The sequence below is a fragment of the Dicentrarchus labrax genome, unplaced genomic scaffold, assembly GCF_905237075.1.
Source record: "Dicentrarchus labrax unplaced genomic scaffold, dlabrax2021, whole genome shotgun sequence".
In the NCBI taxonomy this organism is placed as follows: Eukaryota; Metazoa; Chordata; class Actinopteri; family Moronidae; genus Dicentrarchus; species Dicentrarchus labrax.
In genome coordinates this window covers 22,865-45,725 of record NW_026136716.1, presented here as the reverse complement: position 1 = coordinate 45,725, position 22,861 = coordinate 22,865, and the positions used below count along the sequence as shown (strand labels likewise).

The 22,861-nt window shown below is 41.7% G+C and overlaps 1 protein-coding gene across 17 annotated transcripts in view; it reads right to left on the bottom strand.

Annotated features, from left to right (window-relative positions):
• LOC127378566 (uncharacterized) overlaps positions 1 to 22,861 on the bottom strand; it is a 63,613-nt gene that overhangs the window by 18,519 nt on the left and 22,233 nt on the right. For 7 of the 17 annotated variants that reach the window (XM_051427484.1, XM_051427483.1, XM_051427488.1 and 4 more), the window contains 4 exons: positions 22,154 to 22,579; positions 17,984 to 18,421; positions 7,475 to 7,912; positions 1,955 to 2,386 (listed from right to left, as the gene is read on the bottom strand). In XM_051427484.1, the coding sequence (XP_051283444.1) occupies positions 1,955 to 2,386; positions 7,475 to 7,912; positions 17,984 to 18,421; positions 22,154 to 22,579 (1,734 nt within the window). The remainder of the gene's footprint in view (positions 1 to 1,954; positions 2,387 to 7,474; positions 7,913 to 17,983; positions 18,422 to 22,153; positions 22,580 to 22,861) is intronic. The other 10 variants (XM_051427486.1, XM_051427491.1, XM_051427493.1 and 7 more) reach the window with 7 other exon arrangements.

Below are 22,861 nucleotides of genomic sequence, written 5' to 3'. Positions count from 1 at the left end.
TTTTTTCCCCCATGTCCCTTTAGGGGCTCCATATGAAAGGACTACTACTAAAGGGATATAAACAATGGAGGAACGGACACAGACTGTACAGAGTTTATGATCGCTTCAGAGTTTTTTTCCGTATTTGTTGTTTACAGTGCCAGTGAATCTGAATGAACTAACACAAACAATCTGTGTGTGGCTCACAATAACTTCGTATATTTTGACAGTATTATCTAAGTTACATCTTCACTGTCTGAAAATATTTCTTAGTTATAATGTCTAGTGTCATAGGGGGCTGTAATATAGTGGTCAGTGTGACGGTAGCCTCGAGAAAGAACTCTGATAAACATATTTGTATATTTTCAACAACGAGCACGAGGTAACCAGTTGTTTTAGATCAACCCCCAAATAAATGTTACCTGGGTGCTGACGTAATCAATCAATACATGACTGGAAGCAGTGAGACAGAGTCACTCCAGTGGCTCATGGACAAAAGCAATACGCTGGGGAACTGTATTGGTTTTGCTCCAGTGAGATCGAAACCAGCTTGATGCTATTTAAACTTAAATTTTCTAGAATGTATTTTTTATTGTGTGTGGCTGTAATGTAGGGCTCACTTATACATCTACTACTGTAGATATGAGACTTGAAAATCACCAGTAACATGTTTGTGATTGTCGACGAATCTGGTGACAGAGACACATTACAGCTGCAGCACACAACACGCACACACGTACTGCAACCAGTTAGTTTGAACACCAGTTGGGATATAACACGGGCGACCCGGTGGGTTTTAAGAGGTTTTATACATCGAGATCATTTCTAAAAAATCCAGACCAGGCCTTTATTGGAGACCTGTGTTTATTTGGTACCCTGTTTTTATTGGTAGTTTTACGGTACATAGTCTAAGTAAAACTGCCATGGAAAATTTACTGACAAAGACAAAAAACAGCTATTAAAGTTAACTTAAGAAGTTTTAATAGAGACTAGTCTTAAACATAAATAAAAGGTCACTTGAAATATCCTCTGTGAATTTAACTGAGAATTTCTGTGTGGAAATTGTTACCAAGATTTTTCTAAGTGAATATCTCTCCAAGTATCTAACCATATCTATGGTAGCAAACGATTCACAAATGTGAGTGGAGAATTGTGTAGCTATGTCTAAATCTTTGTGTTTGTATAATCAGATCAACAAATGTATTGAGATTTGTAAATATGTAGAGAAATCTGTAAAAGCAGACAAACATATTAATGACTCAGTCTAACTTTTTGCTCTGAGAGCTGGAAATACAGACAATTCATCGGTTACAACTCAGACAAGACCCTCAATTGGCTCTTTTTAGACATGACTTTTGCTAAACTTCTGCTGTGGCAGATCTGCAAATGCATGTGGGGATTTGTGTGTGTGTGTAGAGAGATTTGTCTGTGTGCCTCAGTAACTACACAGCCTACAGACCACCAGTCAGCGGTAGCGTGACATTGCTTTGCTGTCTATTGTTTTCCAAGATGAAACTCTAAACGTGCTCCGGTCGGGTTTATGAGACCGCTCACCGCTCACTAGAAGCAGTATCTGATACTGATCACAGAGTATATTTGAGGCTTTATGTTTATAGTGTAGGCTTATTTATTTATTTATTATTAATTACTATTCTTAACAACATTGTAGATTAGGTATTAAAATGCATTAATTATTAAATTAGGAATTGACCACTGTTTCATTGGCAGGAACAATCTTATGGGACAAACCATCTAATGTACAGATTATGTTAAATTGAAAGAACATTTGTACAGTCAGATGAAATAGTCTAATTGTATGTGTGTTATTAGCTGTGATAATATCAAACTATATTAAAATACTGCTGAATAATGAATCCACTGACAGACAGCAATCATCTCTTTCAACATTTTGTTCAATTTTAAATTATAGTCAAATAATGTTTCACAAACTTCCTTTCAATATTATCAGACTTACCTGAGCTGTGAGATATAAGGCAGACACTGTAGGAAACTCCTCACTTCACTCTCTTCATGTGAGCAGCCTGTCAGCTCCACTTGTTTCTTCTCTGATTGGAGTTTCAGCACTTCCAGGAGGACAGAGGGCTTTCTCTCTGAGAGGTTTATGGACCAGACTGCAGGAGATGACTGGAAAACTGACGGTAATAATGGAAGGACACTCAAGCCTGATTTAGTCTCATAGTCCTTCAGATGGGAGCAAAGATCGTACAAGAAATCATACTGAGATTCCTCATAATCATAATCCCATTCATTAAGAGGGAATGTTTTATATCTGCACACTGATGATAACAGCTCCAGTATCTTCTCTCCTGTCTGCTGTTCTCTCTCTGCTGCTGCACAGAACAGATTCCCAAAGAACTTGGCTTCATCTTCAAACCAGTCAGAGACACTGTAACAAGAATTGAACATTTTGTTATGATATGATGTCATCAACAGAAAAAGAGCCATACATTACTGATATGGAGTTTATCTGATAAAAGCCTACAAATACCTGCTAATGAACATCATACAGTGAAATCACACACACACACCATGAAAGTACGGAGTCCCTAAAGGGACATGGGGAAAAAGAAGAAAAATGAAACTGATCTCGTGAGGATGAGAAACCTTATATTAAGCACAGGCAGTTGTGCTTCCTGTGTGTTATGCCTCTAGGCTCATTAACTGTGGTTAAACCTTTACTCCGATCTCTGTGGTCAAATCAGCCTCACAATTAAGAGTGTTATATATATATATAATATATATTATATAACACTTATATAATATATATGTAAGTGTTATATAATATATATTACATATATTATATAACACTTATATAATATATATATATATATAGTATATATATTATATAAGTGTTATATTCTCAGCATTATGGTAATTGCGGAGAAACAGCATATTCACTTCCGGTTTTCAAAATAAAGGTATTAAGAACAGTAACCTACATAAAAATAAAATATGTTACATTAAAGTGTTTAATGCGACCATGATGAATAAAAAACATACTTCATATCAAGCATTTTTACTGCACCAATTTGGAGAAATTCAACAATAAAAGTCCATATTTGTTACATTCTCTGTCTGAGAGCTTGATTGACAGCTCTCAGTGAGCATGGTGCATCAACACATGGCTCATTTGAATATTTAAATTAGACATGTGTTGATAGGTCACAACACGAAAATGTAACCAATGAAATTACTTATTTTGACACACATTTTTAGCCAATAAGTATTAAACTAACAAGGTAATGTGTCAAAAGGTGGGCCTTTTTTGTTATTATCTGAAAAGGAGGACAAATGAGTCTCTGGCTTAAGGCTGCACCTGCAGCTGGACAGGGCATTTAAAAGCCGCACTGTCCGGCCTAAAGCGGACGAATGGCCACCCTAGTAAAGGCTGACTTAACTGCAGTTAATGAGCCTAGAGGCATCTCGTCAATCAAACAAATATGGACTTTTATTGTTGAATTTCTCTAAATTTGTGCAGTAAAAATGCTTGATATTAGCCAGGAATTATTGAGCAATGTGTTTTTACAGTACCTCAAATATAATAAAAGATTCCACTTGGATGTACAAATATGTAACTTTTGTTTTGGCATTTCTTCACATTGGTGCAGTAGAAATGCTTGATATTAAGTATGTTTTTTATTCATCGTGTTCGCATTAAACACTTTAATGTAACGTATTTTATTTTAAATGTAGGTTACTGTTCTAAATATCTTTATTTTGAAAACCGGAAGTGAATACGCTGTTTCTCCGCAATTACCATAATGCTGAGAATACAACACTTATATAATACATATATATATATATATATATATATATATGACACTCTTAATTGTGAGGCTGATTTGACCTCGGAGATCAGAGTAACGGCTTAACCGCAGTTAATGAGCCTAGAGGCATAACACACAGGAAGCACAACTGCCTGTGCTTAATATAAGGTTTCTCGTGCTCACGAGAAACGTTTCACTTTTTTTTTTCCCCCATGTCCCTTTAGGGGCTCCATATGAAAGGACTACTACTAAAGGGATATAAACAATGGAGGAACGGACACAGACTGTACAGAGTTTATGATCGCTTCAGAGTTTTTTCTGTCTCTGGTGTTTACAGCGCCAGTGAATCTGAATGAACTAACACAAACAATCTGTGTGTGGCTCACAATCACTTCGTATATTTTGACAGTATTATGTAAGTTACATCTTCACTGTCTGAAAATATTTCTTTGTCATAATGTCTAGTGTCATAGGGGGCTGTAATATAGTGGTCAGTGTGACGGTAGCCTCGAGAAAGAACTCTGATAAACATGTTTGTATATTTTCAACAACGAGCACGAGGTAACCAGTTGTTTTAGATCAACCCCCAAATAAATGTTACCTGGGTGCTGACGTAATCAATCAATACATGACTGGAAGCAGGGAGACAGAGTCACTCCAGTGGCTCATGGACAAAAGCAATACGTTGGGGAACTGTATTGGTTTTGATCCAGTGAGATCGAATCCAGCTTGATGCTATTTAAACTTATATTTTCTAGAATGTATTTTTTGTGTGTGTGGCTGTAATGTAGGGCTCACTTATACATCTACTACTGTAGATATGAGACTTGAAAATCACCAGTAATATGTTTGTGAATGTCGACGAATCTGGTGACAGAGACACATCACAGCTGCAGCACACAACATGCACACACGTACAGCAACCAGTTAGTTTGAACACCAGTTGGGATATAACACGGGCGACCCGGTGGGTTTTAAGAGGTTTTATACATCAAGATCATTTCTATAAAATCCAGACCAGGCCTTTATTGGAGACCTGTGTTTATTTGGGACCCTGCTTTTATTACAAGTTTTAAGTAAAACTGCCATAGATAATTTACTGACAAAGACAATAAAACAGCTAGTAAACTTAACTTAAGAAGTTTTAAAAGAGACTTGTCTTAAACATAAATAAAAGGTCACTTGAAATATCCTCTGTGAATTTTACTAAGAATTTCTGTGTGGAAATTGTTACCAAGATTTTTCTAAGTAAATATCTCTCCAAGTATCTTAACATATCTATGGTAGCAAAACTATTCACAAATGTGAGTGGAGAATTGTGTAGCTATGTCTAAATCTTTGTGTTTGTGTAATCAGATCAACAAATGTATTGAGATTTGTAAATATGTAGAGAAATCTGTAAAAGCAGACAAACATATTAATGACTCAGTCTAACTTTTTGCTCCGAGAGCTGGAAATAAAGACAATTCATCGGTTACAACTCAGACAAGACTCTCAATTGGCTCTTTTTAGACATGACTTTTGCTAAACTTCTGCTGTGGCAGATCTGCAAATGCATGTGGGGATTTGTGTGTGTGTGTAGAGAGATTTGTCTGTGTGCCTCAGTAACTACACAGCCTACAGACCACCAGTCAGCGGTAGCGTGACATTGCTGTGCTGTCTATTGTTTTCCAAGATGAAACTCTAAAGGTGCTCCGGTCGGGTTTATGAGACCGCTCACTAGAAGCAGTATCTGATACTGATCACAGAGTATATTTAAAGCTTTATGTTTATAGTGTAGCCTTATTTATTTATTTATTATTAATTACTATTCTTAACAACATTGTAGATTAGGTATTAAAATGCATTAATTATTAAATTAGGAATTGACCACTGTTTTATTGGCAGGAACAATCTTATGGGACAAACCATCTAATGTACAGATTATGTTAAATTGAGAGAACATTTGTACAGTCAGATGAAATAGTCTAATTGTATGTGTGTTATTAGCTGTGATAATATCAAACTATATTAAAGGACAATTCCGGCACAAAATGAACCTGGGGTTAATAACACATGTGTCCCGAGTTGGTTCGGTCTCTGGGATATGTTTTCATTTTAATCACACGTGACCAGTTTTAGCACAAACCGCTAATTAGCTTATAACGCTGGTCAACGGGGCACCGAGTAACGTGAAAAGAAATCTATTTCTATTCCACAAACAAGACTCAAAATAGCACCACACTTACACGGTAGCATAATGAGGGCCCCTACCTGTAAACTGAAGCATTGAGAACGTTGTAAGTGTACAGACAGTTTATTAAAAAGATAGTTTAGAACAACAGTAGCGTTCACATATACAGGCGGGCGCCATCTTGGGAAAACAGTGGTGACCAGTCCAACTCTCTGAGATGTGACTTGAACGCACCATCTCACGTGAACTCACCTTGTTGCTGGAAGAAAGCCCTGAACGCAACAGAGACTACTAGTCTACTAGTGCTTCCACAGGATACACACTGAAGAGATGGCGGATTATTCAACTGAATCTGAAGACATCGACAACGAACCCTTTCAGTTTGATGGACGTCCTTATCTTTTCGAGCCGGAATATACAGACGAAGAGCTGCAGGAGCTCCGTGAAAGGGTGGGAGAGAGACAGAGAGAGAGAGAGAGAGAGAGAGAGAGAGAGAGAGAGAGAGAGAGAGAGAGAGAGAGAGAGAGAGAGAGAGAGAGAGAGAGAGAGAGAGAGAGAGAGAGAGCGAGAGAGAGAGAGAGAGAGAGAGAGAGAGAGAGAGAGAGAGAGAGAGAGCGAGAGAGAGAGAGAGACAGAGAGAGAGAGAGAGAGAGAGAGAGAGAGAGAGAGAGAGAGAGACAGAGAGCAGAGAGAGAGAGAGAGAGAGAGAGAGAGAGAGAGAGAGAGAGAGAGAGAGAGAGCTACTGGTAGTCAATGCTGCAACACAGCCTCGTACTTCAGGAAACTGGTGGTGTACCTGCAGACATTGTGAAGCTATGGCCACTGAAGAGGAGTGGCTGTGTTGCACGCAGTGTTTTGTACAGTGTGAAGATTTCCCCTCTCTGATAAACAGAGCTGCACTTGAAACTTTTTTCCATGTCCCGAAAATAAATTGGAGGCAGCGACTCATACCGGAGGGACCAGAAGCACAGTTATCCACTGAGTAAGTACACTAGATGAGTTATGTTTTATATCGGTGCGATTATTTCTGATATATTGAGCAAATTCGACTGGTCACGTGACTGTTTTCCCAAGATGGCGCCCGCCTGTATATGTGAACGCTACTGTTGTTCTAAACTATCTTTTAATAAACTGTCTGTACACTTACAACGTTATCAATGCTTCAATTTACAGGTAGGGGCCCTCATTATGCTACCGTGTAAGTGTGGTGCTATTTTGAGTCTTGTTTGTGGAATAGAAATAGATTTCTTTTCACGTTACTCGGTGCCCCGTTGACCAGCGTTATAAGCTAATTAGAGGTTTGTGCTAAAACTGGTCACGTGCGATTAAAATGAAAACATATCCCAGAGACCGAACCAACTCGGGACACATGTGTTATTAACCCCAGGTTCATTTTGCGCCGGAATTGTCCTTTAAAATACTGAATAATGAATCCACTGACAGACAGCAATCATCTCTTTCAACATTTTGTTCAATTTTAAATTATAGTCAAATAATGTTTTCACAAACTTCCTTTCAATATTATCAGACTTACCTGAGCTGTGAGATATAAGGCAGACACTGTAGGAAACTCCTCACTTCACTCTCTTCATGTGAGCAGCCTGTCAGCTTCACTTGTTTCTTCTCTGATTGGAGTTTCAGCACTTCCAGGAGGATGGAGGTCTTTCTCTCTGAGAGGTTTATGGACCAGACTGCAGGAGCTGACTGGAGAACTGACTGTAATGATGGAAGGACACTCAAGCCTGTTTTAGTCTCATAGTCCTTCAGGTGGGAGCAAAGATCCAGCAGGAAATCACACTGATGTTTATTGGCATCATAATACATGTATCTGTCATTAAGAGGGAATGTTTCATATCTGCACACTGATGATAACAGCTCCAGTATCTTCTCTCCTGTCTGCTGTTCTCTCTCTGCTGCTGCACAGAACAGATTCCCAAAGAACTTGGCTTCACCTTCAAACGAGTAACAGACACTGTAACAAGAATTGAAAATTTTGTTATGATATGATGTCAACAACAGAAAAAGAGCCATACATTACTGATTTGGAGTTTATCTGATAAAAGCCTACAAATACCTGCTAATGAACATCATACAGTGAAATCGCACACACACACCATGAAAGTACGGAGCCCCTAAAGGGACATGGGGGAAAAGAAAAAAAATGAAACGCTTCTCATGAGCACGACATACGGATCGCGGCTGCAGCTGGACAGGGCATTTAAAAGCCGCACTGTCCGGCCTAAAGTGGACGAATGGCCACCCTAGTAAAAGCTGACTTAACCGCAGTTAATGAGCCTAGAGGCATCTCGTCTATCAAACAAATATGGACTTTTACTGTTGAATTTCTCTAAATTTGTGCACTAAAAATGCTTGATATTAAGCATACTTGTAGTCTTATATGTGTAGAAGTTAAACATACCATTCATAGCCAGGAATTATTGAGCAATGTGTTTTTACAGTACCTCAAATATAATAAAAGATTCCACTTGGAGGTACAAATATGGAACTTTTGTTTTGGCATTTCTCCAAATTGGTGCAGTAGAAATATGTTTTTTATTCATCATGGTCGCATTAAACACTTTAATGTAACATATTTTATTTTAAATGTAGGTTACTGTTCTTAATACCTTTATTTTGAAAACCGGAAGTGAATACGCTGTTTCTCCGCAATTACCATAGTGCTGAGAATATAACACTTATATAATATATATATATATATATATAACACTCTTAATTGTGAGGCTGATTTGACCATGGAGATTGGAGTAACGGCTTAACCGCAGTTAATGAGCCTAGAGGCATAACACAAAGGAAGCACAACTGCCTGTGCTTAATATAAGGTTTCTCGTGCTCACAAGATCTTTTCATTTTTTTTCTTTTTCCCCATGTCCCTTTAGGGGCTCCGTATTACGTATGAAAGGACTACTACTAAAGGAATATAAACAATGGAGGAACGGACACAGACTGTACAGAGTTTATGATCGCTTCAGAGTTTTTTTCCGTCTCTGTTGTTTACAGTACCGGTGAATCTGAATGAACTAACACAAACAATCTGTGTGTGGCTCACAATCACTTCGTATATTTGACAGTATTATGTAAGTTACATCTTCACTGTCTGAAAATATTTCTTTGTCATAATGTCTAGTGTCATAGGGGGCTGTAATATAGTGGTCAGTGTGACGGTAGCCTCGAGAAAGAACTCTGATAAACATGTTTGTATATTTTCAACAACCAGCACGAGGTAACCAGTTGTTTTAGATCAACCCCCAAATAAATGTTACCTGGGTGCTGACGTAATCAATCAATACATGACTGGAAACAGTGAGACAGAGTCACTCCAGTGGCTCATGGACAAAAGCAATACGTTGGGGAACTGTATTGGTTTTGATCCAGTGAGATCGAATCCAGCTTGATGCTATTTAAACTTAAATTTTCTAGAATGTATTTTTTGTGTGTGTGGCTGTAGATATCTACTGTAGATACTACTGTAGATATGAGACTTGAAAATCACCAGTAATATGTTTGTGAATGTCTGACGAATCTGGTGACAGAGACACATCACAGCTGCAGCACACAACATGCACACACGTACAGCAACCAGTTAGTTTGAACACCAGTTGGGATATAACACGGGCGACCCGGTGGGTTTTAAAAGGTTTTATATATCGAGATAATTTCTATAAAATCCAGACCAGGCCTTTATTGGAAACCTGTGTTTATTTGGGACCCTGCTTTTATTACAAGTTTTAAGTAAAAGTGCCATAGATAATTTACTGACAAAGACAAAAAACAGCTAGTAAAGTTAACTTAAGAAGTTTTAATAGAGACTAGTCTTAAACATAAATAAAAGGTCACTTTAAATATTCTCTGTGAATTTTACTAAGAATTTCTGTGTGGAAATTGTTACTAAGATTTTTCTAAGTAAATATCTCTCCAAGTATCTTAACATATCTATGGTAGCAAAACTATTCACAAATGTGAGTGGAGAATTGTGTAGCTATGTCTAAATCTGTGTTTGTATAATCAGATCAAGAAATGTATTGAGATTTGTAAATATGTAGAGAAATCTGTAAAAGCAGACAAACATATTAATGACTCAGTCTAACTTTTTGCTCCGAGAGCTGGAAATACAGACAATTCATCGGTTACAACTCAGACAAGACTCTCAATTGGCTCTTTTTAGACATGACTTTTGCTAAACTTCTGCTGTGGCAGATCTGCAAATGCATGTGGGGATTTGTGTGTGTGTAGAGAGATTTGTCTGCGTGCCTCAAGTGCTACACAGTCTACAGACCACCAGTCAGTGGTAGTGTGACATTGCTGTGCTGTCTATTGTTTTCCAAGATGAAACTCTAAAGGTGCTCCGGTCGGGTTTTTGAGACCGCTCACTAGAAGCAGTATCTGATACTGATCACAGAGTATATTTAAAGCTTTATGTTTATAGTGTAGCCTTATTTATTTATTATTAATTACTATTCTTAACAACACTGAAGATTAGGTATTAAAATGCATTAATTATTAAATTAGGAATTGACCACTGTTTTATTGGCAGGAACAATCTTATGGGACAAACCATCTAATGTACAGATTATGTTAAATTGAGAGAACATTTGTACAGTCAGATGAAATAGTCTAATTGTATGTGTGTTATTAGCTGTGATAATATCAAACTATATTAAAGGACAATTCCGGCACAAAATGAACCTGGGGTTAATAACACATGTGTACCGAGTTGGTTCGGTCTCTGGGATATGTTTTCATTTTAATCACACGTGACCAGTTTTAGCACAAACCTCTAATTAGCTTATAACTTTGGTCAACGGGGCACCGAGTAACGTGAAAAGAAATCTATTTCTATACCACAAACAAGACTCAAAATAGCACCACACTTACACGGTAGCATAATGAGGGCCCCTACCTGTAAACTGAAGCATTGATAACGTTGTAAGTGTACAGACAGTTTATTAAAAAGATAGTTTAGAACAACAGTAGTGTTCACATATACAGGCGGGCGCCATCTTGGGAAAACAGTCACGTGACCAGTCCAACTCACTGAGATGTGACTTGAACGCACCATCTCATGTGAACTCACGTTGTTGCCGGAAGAAAGCCCTGAATGCAACAGAGACTACTAGTCTACGAGTGCTTCCACAGGATACACACTGAAGAGATGGCGGATTATTCAACTGAATCTGAAGACATCGACAACGAACCCTTTCAGTTTGATGGACGTCCTTATCTTTTCGAGTCGGAATATACAGACGAAGAGCTGCAGGAGAGAGAGAGAGAGAGAGAGAGAGAGAGAGAGAGAGAGAGAGAGAGAGAGAGAGAGAGAGAAAGAGAGAGAGAGCGAGAGAGAGAGAGAGAGAGAGAGAGAGAGAGAGAGAGAGAGAGAGAGACAGAGAGAGAGAGAGGAAGCGAGAGAGAGACAGACAGAGAGAGAGGGAGAGAGAGAGAGCGAGAGAGAGAGAGAGAGAGAGAGAGAGAGAGAGAGAGAGAGAGAGAGAGAGAGAGCGAGAGAGACAGACAGAGAGAGAGAGAGAGAGAGAGAGAGCTACCGGTAGTCAATGCTGCAACACAAATACCTCATTCACATGAGCACATCTCCAAGCTGCAGTGTGTGATTTTCCACACAACACAACACCTGATTAAAACACCAAACCTGCTGGAACGAGTCCAGATCTCCTGCTGCTTTGTAATAGTTAAAATCAATGAGGAGTCTGGACTTCATCATATTGGTACAAACAGTGACAGGTTCAACAATAAAACCATCCTCCACCTTCCTCCTCCGGCTAAAATACACCGCCATCTTAGCCTGCCCTAAAACAAAGTTTAAAAGCTGGCATTTGTTCTTGTGTTGGCGTGTGTATTTAAAACCCAGAATAAAAAACTGCTTGGTAAAAACCTCTCCACATTTGGTAAAAACAGTTTGTAAAAACAGAAACAAGGGTAAAAGACGAAGACACTCATAAAAACAGTGAAACACAGTCTCTCTTTGGTCGCAGTAGGGACACTTATCCTCTACTGCCGGGTTTATGGTGGACACAAAGGAGTTCACTCAATCCGGTGCCAGGGAAATGGCAGGAAAAGGATCATCAGTCACTGTTTGATTAAAAGAGGAGTTTAAAAGCAGGCGGTCGTGTCCTGTGAGTCTCTGTTTCCAGTGTTCCAAGAGCTTTTGTGTGACCCTCACTGACGTCAATCCCAGCCGGGCAGCGAGTCCAGAGGGGTCATCCATCCGGGGTCCAGTCAGCGCCACCACCTGTCCCAGAGTAACAACCCCCGCAGTCTGCAGTCTCGTGGCCAGACCCCGACCTGCCCAGCTGGGAAGGTCCAGACGGGTCCCCCACAGGACCGGCTCTTGGAGGATCCAGTACAGGGAGTCCACCTGCCCCCTCCTCTCTTTCCTCAGCAGGTTCCACACTCTAAAAACACTTTTATAAAAAGCAGGCAGGGTAGATGTGCTCATGTTTGGTATGTTCATTAAAAACAAATTAAAATCATGACCCAGGCCGTTAAAACCCTGCAGAATGCAGCGGGACAGGGGTCTCCACAGAGTGTCCTTTGGTCCGGTCAGTAGTCTTTGAATAAACTGGAGGCGGAAAGCCGCGCCCCTGCTGGCCAGATGGACCAGGCCTTGCCCCCCCTCCTCTTTAGGTAAAAACAAGACACTCTGTGGGACCCAGTGCAACTTGTCCCAAATAAAATCAACTAAAACCGACTGAATTTTTGACAGGAGAGGAACCGGAGGATCGACACAGGCCAGCCGGTGCCACAAGGAGGATGAGACCAGGTTATTGGCTATTAAAGTTCGGCCTCTGTACGACATTTTTGGGAGTAGCCACCTCCACTTCCCCAGCCGACCTTTTACCTGCTCCAGGACATTGTCCCAGTTTTTATTCTTGTTGGTCTCATCCCCCAGGAAGACTCCAAGGTATCTGAATCCTCCTTTTTTCCACTGTAGGCCACCGGGCAGCCCGAGCCGCCCCCCCAGCTCCCCTCCCACCATCAGAGCCTCGCTTTTCCCCCAGTTCACTCTAGCAGATGAAATAAAACCAAAGTCTTTCACAGTGCCAGTTAAAATGTCAATATCTCGTTGTGAATTAACTAAAACAATGAGATCATCTGCGTACACAGACAGTTTAAAAGACACGGGACACTGGGGGAAACACACACCTGTAAGTTTATCTCTAAGTTTGTGGAGCAGAGGCTCGATGGCTACCGAATATAACATCCCAGAGAGAGAGCAGCCCTGCCTTACCCCTCTCTGGATCCCAAATGGTGCGCTCAGCCCGCCGTTAATTTTCAGAACACTCGCGATATCACTATAGAGAACCCGGACCATGGCTATGAAACCAGGGTTGAACCCAAAAGCAGCCAGAGTCTGCCACAGGTACTGGTGTTCAACCCGGTCAAAAGCCTTTTCTTGGTCTATTGAAATCAGACCAGTCTCTATGCCCAATGAACTGGAGAGCTCCAAAATGTCTCGAATTAAAGTGACGTTGTCACTGATGAGCCTGCCGGGCACACAGTAGGTCTGGTCAGGGTGGATGATGGACGCCATCACCTCTCTCAGTCTAAGGGCCAGAGCTTTGGACAGGATCTTATAATCCGTGCACAGCAATGAGACCGGCCTCCAGTTTTTCAGTTCCTGCAGGTCTCCCTTTTTTGGCAGCAGGGTTATTGCGGCCCTCCTGCAGCTCAGAGGCAGTCTGCCGGTCTTCAGGCTTTCATTTATTACCTCTAGTAGATCTGGTCCTATTGTGGACCAGAAACACTTGTAAAAGTCGGCAGGAAGGCCGTCCATGCCTGGAGCTCTGCCGCTCTGTAGGCTCATGGTGGCAGTGTGGAGCTCCTGCAGCGTCACCTCTGCTGCCAGCTCGTTGTTGTCAGCCTCGCTGACCTGAGGGAGACCGCTGAGGAAGCTGCTGTGCACATCTGGATTATGTGTCCACTCACTCTTAAACAGGTTTCTGTAAAACTCGGCAGCATACTTCCTGATCTCAGATGAGTCTGAGACTTCGGAGCCGCTACCCGTTCGTAAAGAATGAATGGTCTTCCTTTGTCCATTTTTCCGCTCCAGCCCAAAGAAGAAGCGAGAGGGGGCGTCCATCTGTGTGATGTTCATAAACCTAGACCTAACCAGAGCCCCCTGTGCTGAGACGCCCAGCAGGTTGGCTATGGCCGACTTTTTAGACTTGAGGGAATCTAAAAGCCCTCGATTTGCTGTAGAGTCTGCTAAAGTCTGCAGCTCCACCACCTGCGTCTCCAGATCTTTCATGGACCGGGTTAAGTCTGTAGTGACACCGCGAGTGAACTGCTGGCAGAGCTGTTTTATCTGTGTCTTACCAAAGTCCCACCACTGTTGTATGTTAGTGAAGGCAGGCCTGCTCTCTCTGTGGGATTCCCAAAAAAACTTAAAAGCAGTTTTAAAAGCCTGGTCATTTAAAAGGCCCGTGTTAAAATGCCAATAGGCGCTCTTTAAACGGATGTTTTTGATAAAAACACCACAGGAGACTAAAAAATGATCACTAAAACCCACAGGCTGAATAAAACACCTCGTAAAAATATTCAAATGGTGTTTAAAACAATAAAAGCGGTCCAGTCTGGCCAGAGATAAAACCCCCTCCCTACTGTGGCTCCAGGTGTACTGTCTGTGCTGACTGTTAAAAACCCTCCACACATCACTCAGCTCCTGGTTCTCCATCAGCTGTCTGAGTGTGTGAGATGAAGGAGGGTGTGGCTCAGGATGGTTCCTGTCTAGGGTTGGATTTTCTGTGCAGTTAAAATCACCCCCTAAAAACATAAAACCATCATCCTCACAGTTCTTAACACAGTCACTTAAAATGTTTAAAAATGCTACCCTGTCCACCGCGTTAGTGGGAGCATAGACATTTAAAAACACAAGTTTCACATTTTCAAAGACAGCTTTAACTTTCAATAAAACACCTGGAATGACTTCATCAACAGTAAAAGAAAAAGGTAAAAAACTCTGAGCAAATAAAATCCCCACTCCTCCACTCAGACTGGACCTGTGGCTTAAAACCACCTCCCCTTTAAAAGCCCTTTTCCAGTCACTTTCATTGTCTGTGGTGCTGTGAGTTTCCTGAACAAACATGACATCAATTCTTCTAGTCTCCATCAGTTTAAAAAGAGTGGCTCGTTTAAAATCAGACCTGGCCCCGTTCAGGTTTAAGGTGCTGATATTAAAATCACACATGGATAAAAAATGAACAGCAGTAAGAAGAGCAGTCAGTAAAAGGTAAAAACATCTAAAAATCATCTTCATCATTGATGATTTGAGCTTTTACCTTCAGTACGAGTTTTTTCAGTCTGTATATCTCTTGCTCTGTTAAAACTTCCTCCCCAAAGCTCTTCCTGGTGAGCGGCCTGGCTGACCTAATAAATAATTGCAGGTCGGGAAAGAAATCTCCTACATTAAGCAGCCTGGAGCCTTTAGTCTGCTCCAGGAAAGTTTTAATTTTCTCCGGAGAGTAGCCACGCTGAGAGTCCTCCTGAGTCAGGGGGAAATCACTCTCTGACTCTGTGGACATCTGGACACTCGTTTTCTTTGTTTTACTGTTCTTTTTTTCAGACTCAGTGTTTTTTCTTTTCTGGGACATTTTGAGGAGATCGTCATCTGACATATCCTCCTCCATCATTTCTTCAATCATGTCACTCTGCTCACTTGTCATGCCTTCACTTTTTGCCTCAGAAGACACCACAGGACCCAGAGCCCCCTCAAACACAGGACCCAGAGCCCCCTCAAACACAGGACCCAGAGCCCCCTCAAACACAGGAACCAGAGCCCCCTCAACCACGGGGACCAGAGCCCCCTCAACCACGGGGACCGGCACCGCGGGAGGATCACCCGCGGCGGACAGCCCCACCGGAGCAGGAAAACCCGGCCCCACAGCAGCAACTGGAGTGCCCCACACGGTTACCGGGGCAGGGGCGGAATCCGCGGGTGGATCACCCCCCGGAGCCACCGCAACAACGGGTGGATCTCCCCCCTGAGCCGCAGCAGCAACAACGGGTGGATCCCCCCCCGGAGCCACCGCAACAGCAACGGGTGGATCCCCCCCCGGAGCCACCGCAGCAGCAACGGGTGGATCCCCCCCCGGAGCAGCCCGCCGCGCTCCGCAACCCCCTGGGCAGGAGCGGATCAGGTGTCCCTCTGCCCCACAACCAAAACATTTCATAGTCTCTGAGGAAACGAAAACCACATAATTAAAACCGTCAACTTTAAATGAGAAAGACAGGCTCAGATCAGTTGTTCTCTCTTTCAGGATCATATACACCTGTCTTCTGTGACACACAACATGCTTTAATTTAGGAGATTTACACCCCAGAGAAACCATCCTAATTGGTGACACAAGTTGTCCGTATCTAGACAGCTCCTTCCCCAGCAATTCATTTTTTATGAACGGGGGAGCGTTAGAAATCATAATCTTTGTGGCTGGGTTAACGAGAGGGGAGACGGGAGTGAAGGTGTCTCTGATAACCACTCCCCTCTCCACCACCTCGCCAACCTTAGCCGTACTGTCTAAAAAACAATACAATGGCCCCGTTCATGCGTGAGGCAGACCTCACACAGTCATACCCGACCACCTCTCCCACAGCCAGCCCGGCTTCCTCCACCGAGCACTGCACCGCGGGGAACAGCTTGATCGCATGTCTGCGAGTCAGCTTCTCAAACTCTGCGGGTACAGCCTCCGCCACCGGCATTGTGCCACACAGAGCACGCTGCCCTCACAAACAATTACACACACACACACACACACACACACACACACACACCGAAAACAAACAGCCCTTTCAACAGAAAATAATAAAGTAATAACTCATAAACACACTCACACCGAAAAAAAAGAGAATAGTTTTCTCAAAACTTACGAAAAGTTGAAACAAAACCAGAAACGCTCTCAGCTACTCACTCACACACCATCTCAGAGAGAGAGAGAGAGAGAGAGAGACAGAGAGAGAGAGAGAGAGAGACAGCAGAGAGAGGGAGAGAGAGCGAGAGACAGACAGAGAGAGAACGAGAGAGAGTGACAGAGAGAGCGAGAGAGAGAGAGAGAGACAGCGAGAGAGAGAGAGAGAGCGAGAGAGAGAGAGAGAGAGAGAGACAGCGAGAGAGAGAGAGAGAGAGAGAGAGAGAGAGAGCGAGAGAGAGGGCAAGAGAGAGACAGAGAGAGAGAGAGAGAGAGAGAGCGAGAGAGACAGAGAGAGAGAGAGAGAGAGAGAGCTACTGGTAGTCAATGCTGCAACACAGCCTCGTACTTCAGGAAACTGGTGGTGTACCTGCAGACATTGTGAAGCTATGGCCACTGAAGAGGAGTGGCTGTGTTGCACGCAGTGTTTTGTACAGTGTGAAGATTTCCCCTCTCTGATAAACAGAGCTGCACTTGAAACTTTTTTCCATGTCCCGAAAATAAATTGGAGGCAGCGACTCATACCGGAGGGACCAGAAGCACAGTTATCCACTGAGTAAGTACACTAGATGAGTTATGTTTTATATCGGTGCGATTATTTCTGATATATTGAGCAAATTCGACTGGTCACGTGACTGTTTTCCCAAGATGGCGCCCGCCTGTATATGTGAACGCTACTGTTGTTCTAAACTATCTTTTTAATAAACTGTCTGTACACTTACAACGTTCTCAATGCTTCAGTTTACAGGTAGGGGCCCTCATTATGCTACCGTGTAAGTGTGGTGCTATTTTGAGTCTTGTTTGTGGAATAGAAATAGATTTCTTTTCACGTTACTCGGTGCCCCGTTGACCAGCGTTATAAGCTAATTAGCGGTTTGTGCTAAAACTGGTCACGTGCGATTAGAATGAAAACATATCCCAGAGACCGAACCAACTCGGGACACATGTGTTATTAACCCCAGGTTCATTTTGCGCTGGAATTGTCCTTTAAAATACTGAATAATGAATCCACTGACAGACAGCAATCATCTCTTTCAATATTTTGTTCAATTTTAAATTATAGTCAAATAATGTTTTGACAAACTTCCTTTCAATATTAGCAGACTTACCTGAGCTGTGAGATATAAGGCAGACACTGTAGGAAACTCCTCACTTCACTCTCTTCATGTGAGCAGTCTGTCAGCTCCACTTGTTTCTTCTCTGATTGGAGTTTCAGCACTTCCAGGAGGATGGAGGTCTTTCTCTCCGAGAGGTTTATGAACCAGACTGCAGGAGCTGACTGGAGAACTGACTGTAATGATGGAAGGACACTCAAGCCTGTTTTAGTCTCATAGTCCTTCAGGTAGGAGCAAAGATCCAGCAGGAAATCACACTGATGTTTATTGGCATCATAATACATGTATCTGTCATTAAGAGGGAATGTTTTATATCTGCACACTGATGATAACAGCTCCAGTATCTTCTCTCCTGTCTGCTGTTCTCTCTCTGCTGCTGCACAGAACAGATTCCCAAAGAACTTGGCTGCACCTTTAAACCTCAGAGAGACACTGTAACAAGAATTGAACATTTTGTTATGATATGATGTCAATATATATATATATATAACATTCTTAATTGTGAGGCTGATTTGACCACGGAGATCAGAGTAACGGCTTAACCACAGTTAATGAGCCTAGAGGCATAACGCACAGGAAGCACAACTGCCTGTGCTTAATATAAGGTTTCTCGTGCTCACGAGATCCGTTTCTTTTTTTTTTTTTCTTTCCCCATGTCCTTTTAGGGGCTCCGTATTACGTATGAAAGGACTACTACTAAAGGAATATAAACAATGGAGGAACGGACACAGACTGTACAGAATTTATGATCGATTTAGAGTTTTTTCTGTCTCTGTTGTTTACAGCACCGGTGAATCTGAATGAACTAACACAAACAATCTGTGTGTGGCTCACAATCACTTCGTATATTTTGACAGTATTATGTAAGTTACATCTTCACTGTCTGAAAATATTTCTTTGTCATAATGTCTAGTGTCATAGGGGGCTGTAATATAGTGGTCAGTGTGACGGTAGCCTCGAGAAAGAACTCTGATAAACATGTTTGTATATTTTCAACAACGAGCACGAGGTAACCAGTTGCTTTAGATCAACCCCCAAATAAATGTTACCTGGCTGCTGACGTAATCAATCAATACATGACTGGAAGCAGTGAGACAGAGTCACTCCAGTGGCTCATGGACAAAAGCAATACGCTGGTGAACTGTATTGGTTTTGATCCAGTGAGATCGAAAACCAGCTTGATGCTATTTAAACTTATATTTTCTAGAATACATTTTGTGTGTGTTTGGCTGTAATGTAGGGCTCACTTATACATCTACTACTGTAGATATGAGACTTGAAAATCACCAGTAATATGTTTGTGAATGTCTGACGAATCTGGTGACAGAGACACATCACAGCTGCAGCACACAACACGCACACACGTACAGCAACCACTTAGTTTGAACACCAGTTGGGATATAACACAGGCGACCTGGTGGTTTTTAAGAGGTTTTATACATTGAGATCATTTCTATAAAATCCAGACCAGGCCTTTATTGGACACCTGTGTTTATTTGGGACCCTGTTTTTATTGGAAGTTTTACGGTACATAGTCTAAGTAAAACTGCCATGGAAAATTTACTGACAAAGACAAAAAACAGCTATTAAAGTTAACTTAAGACGTTTTAATAGAGACTAGTCTTAAACATAAATAAAAGGTCACTTGAAATATCCTCTGTGAATTTTACTGAGAATTTCTGTGTGGAAATTGTTACCAAGATTTTTCTAAGTGAATATCTCTCCAAGTATCTTAACATATCTATGGTAGCAAACTATTCACAAATGTGAGTGGAGAATTGTGTAGCTATGTCTGAATCTGTGTTTGTATTATCAGATCAACAAATGTATTGACATTTGTATATATGTAGAGAAATCTGTAAAAGCAGACAAACATATCAATGACTCGGTCTAACTTTTTGCTCCGAGAGCTGGAAATACAGACAATTCATCGGTTACAACTCAGACAAGACTCTCAGTTGGCTCTTTTTAGACATGACTTTTGCTAAACTTCTGCTGTGGCAGATCTGCAAATGCATGTGGGGATTTGTGTGTGTGTGTAGAGAGATTTATCTGTGTGCCTCAGTAGCTACACAGCCTACAGACCACCAGTCAGCGGTAGCGTGACACTGCTGTGCTGTCTATTGTTTTCCAAGATGAAACTCTAAAGGTGCTCCGGTCGGGTTTTTGAGACCGCTCACTAGAAGCAGTATCTGATACTGATCACAGAGTATATTTAAAGCTTTATGTTTATAGTGTAGCCTTATTTATTTATTTATTATTAATTACTATTCTTAACAACATTGTAGATTAGGTATTAAAATGCATTAATTATTAAATTAGGAATTGACCACTGTTTTATTGGCAGGAACAATCTTATGGGACAAACCATCTAATGTACAGATTATGTTAAATTGAGAGAACATTTGTACAGTCAGATGAAATAGTCTAATTGTATGTGTGTTATTAGCTGTGATAATATCAAACTATATTAAAGGACAATTCCAGCACAAAATGAACCTGGGGTTAATAACATGTGTCCCGAGTTGGTTCGGTCTCTGGGATATGTTTTCATTTTAATCACACGTTACCAGTTTTAGCACAAACCGCTAATTAGCTTATAACGCTGGTCAACGGGGCACCGAGTAACGTGAAAAGAAATCTATTTCTATTCCACAAACAAGACTCAAAATAGCACCACACTTACACGGTAGCATAATGAGGGCCCCTACCTGTAAACTGAAGCATTGAGAACGTTGTAAGTGTACAGACAGTTTATTAAAAAGATAGTTTAGAACAGTAGTGTGCACATATACAGGCGGGCGCCATCTTGGGAAAACAGTGGTGACCAGTCCAACTCTCTGAGATGTGACTTGAACACACCATCTCACATGAACTCACGTTGTTGCTGGAAGAAAGCCCTGAACGCAACAGAGACTACTAGTCTACTAGTGCTTCCACAGGATACACACTGAAGAGATGGCGGATTATTCAACTGAATCTGAAGACATCGACAACGAACCCTTTCAGTTTGATGGACATCCTTATCTTTTCGAGTCGGAATATACAGACGAAGAGCTGCAGGAGAGAGAGAGAGAGAGAGAGAGAGAGAGAGAGAGAGAGAGAGAGAGACAGAGAGAGAGAGACAGAGAGGGAGAGCGAGAGAGAGAGAGAGAGAGAGAGAGAGAGAGAGAGAGAGAGACAGAGAGGGAGAGCGAGAGAGACAGAGAGAGAGAGCGAGAGAGCAAGACAGAGAGAGAGAGTGAGAGAGAGAGAGACAGAGAGAGACAGAGAGAGAGAGCGAGAGAGACAGAGAGAGAGAGCGAGAGAGCAAGACAGAGAGAGAGAGTGAGAGAGAGAGAGACAGAGAGAGAAGAGAGAGAGAGAGAGAGCTACTGGTAGTCAATGCTGCAACACAGCCTCGTACTTCAGGAAACTGGTGGTGTACCTGCGGACATTGTGAAGCTATGGCCACTGAAGAGGAGTGGCTGTGTTGCACGCAGTGTTTTGTACAGTGTGAAGATTTCCCCTCTCTGATAAACAGAGCTGCACTTGAAACTTTTTCCCATGTCCCGAAAATAAATTGGAGGCAGCGACTCATACCGGACGGACCAGAAGCAGTTATCCACTGAGTAAGTACACTAGATGAGTTATGTTTTATATCGGTGCGATTATTTCTGATATATTGAGCAAATTCGACTGGTCACGTGACTGTTTTCCCAAGATGGCGCCCGCCTGTATATGTGAACGCTACTGTTGTTCTAAACTATCTTTTTAATAAACTGTCTGTACACTTACAACATTCTCAATGCTTCAGTTTACAGGTAGGGGCCCTCATTATGCTACCGTGTAAGTGTGGTGCTATTTTGAGTCTTGTTTGTGGAATAGAAATAGATTTCTTTTCACGTTACTCGGTGCCCCGTTGACCAGCGTTATAAGCTAATTAGAGGTTTGTGCTAAAACTGGTCACGTGTGATTAGAATGAAAACATATCCCAGAGACCGAACCAACTCGGGACACATGTGTTATTAACCCCAGGTTCATTTTGTGCTGGAATTGTCCTTTAAAATACTGAAAAATGAATCCACTGACAGACAGCAATCATCTCTTTCAACATTTTGTTCAATTTTAAATTATAGTCAAATAATGTTTTCACAAACTTCCTTTCAATATTATCAGACTAACCTGAGCTGTGAGATATAAGGCAGACACTGTAGGAAACTCCTCACTTCACTCTCTTCATGTGAGCAGTCTGTCAGCTCCACTTGTTTCTTCTCTGATTGGAGTTTCAGCACTTCCAGGAGGATGGAGGGCTTTCTCTCTGAGAGGTTTATGAACCAGACTGCAGGAGCTGACTGGAGAACTGACTGTAATGATGGAAGGACACTCAAGCCTGTTTTAGTCTCATAGTCCTTCAGGTGGGAGCAAAGATCCAGCAGGAAATCACACTGATATTCATCATCATCCTCTTCATTAAGAGGGAATGTTTTATATCTGCACACTGATGATAACAGCTCCAGTATCTTCTCTCCTGTCTGCTGTTCTCTCTCTGCTGCTGCACAGAACAGATTCCCAAAGAACTTGGCTGCACCTTTAAACCTCAGAGAGACACTGTAACAAGAATTGAACATTTTGTTATGATATGATGTCAACAACAGAAAAAGAGCCATACATTACTGATATGGAGTTTATCTGATAAAAGCCTACAAATACCTGCTAATGAACATCATACAGTGAAATCACACACACACACCATGAAAGTATGGAGCCCCTAAAGGGACATGGGGAAAAAGAAAAAAAATGAAACGTTTCTCGTGAGCACGAGAAACCTTATATTAAGCACAGGCAGTTGTGCTTCCTGTGTGTTATGCCTCTAGGCTCATTAACTGCGGT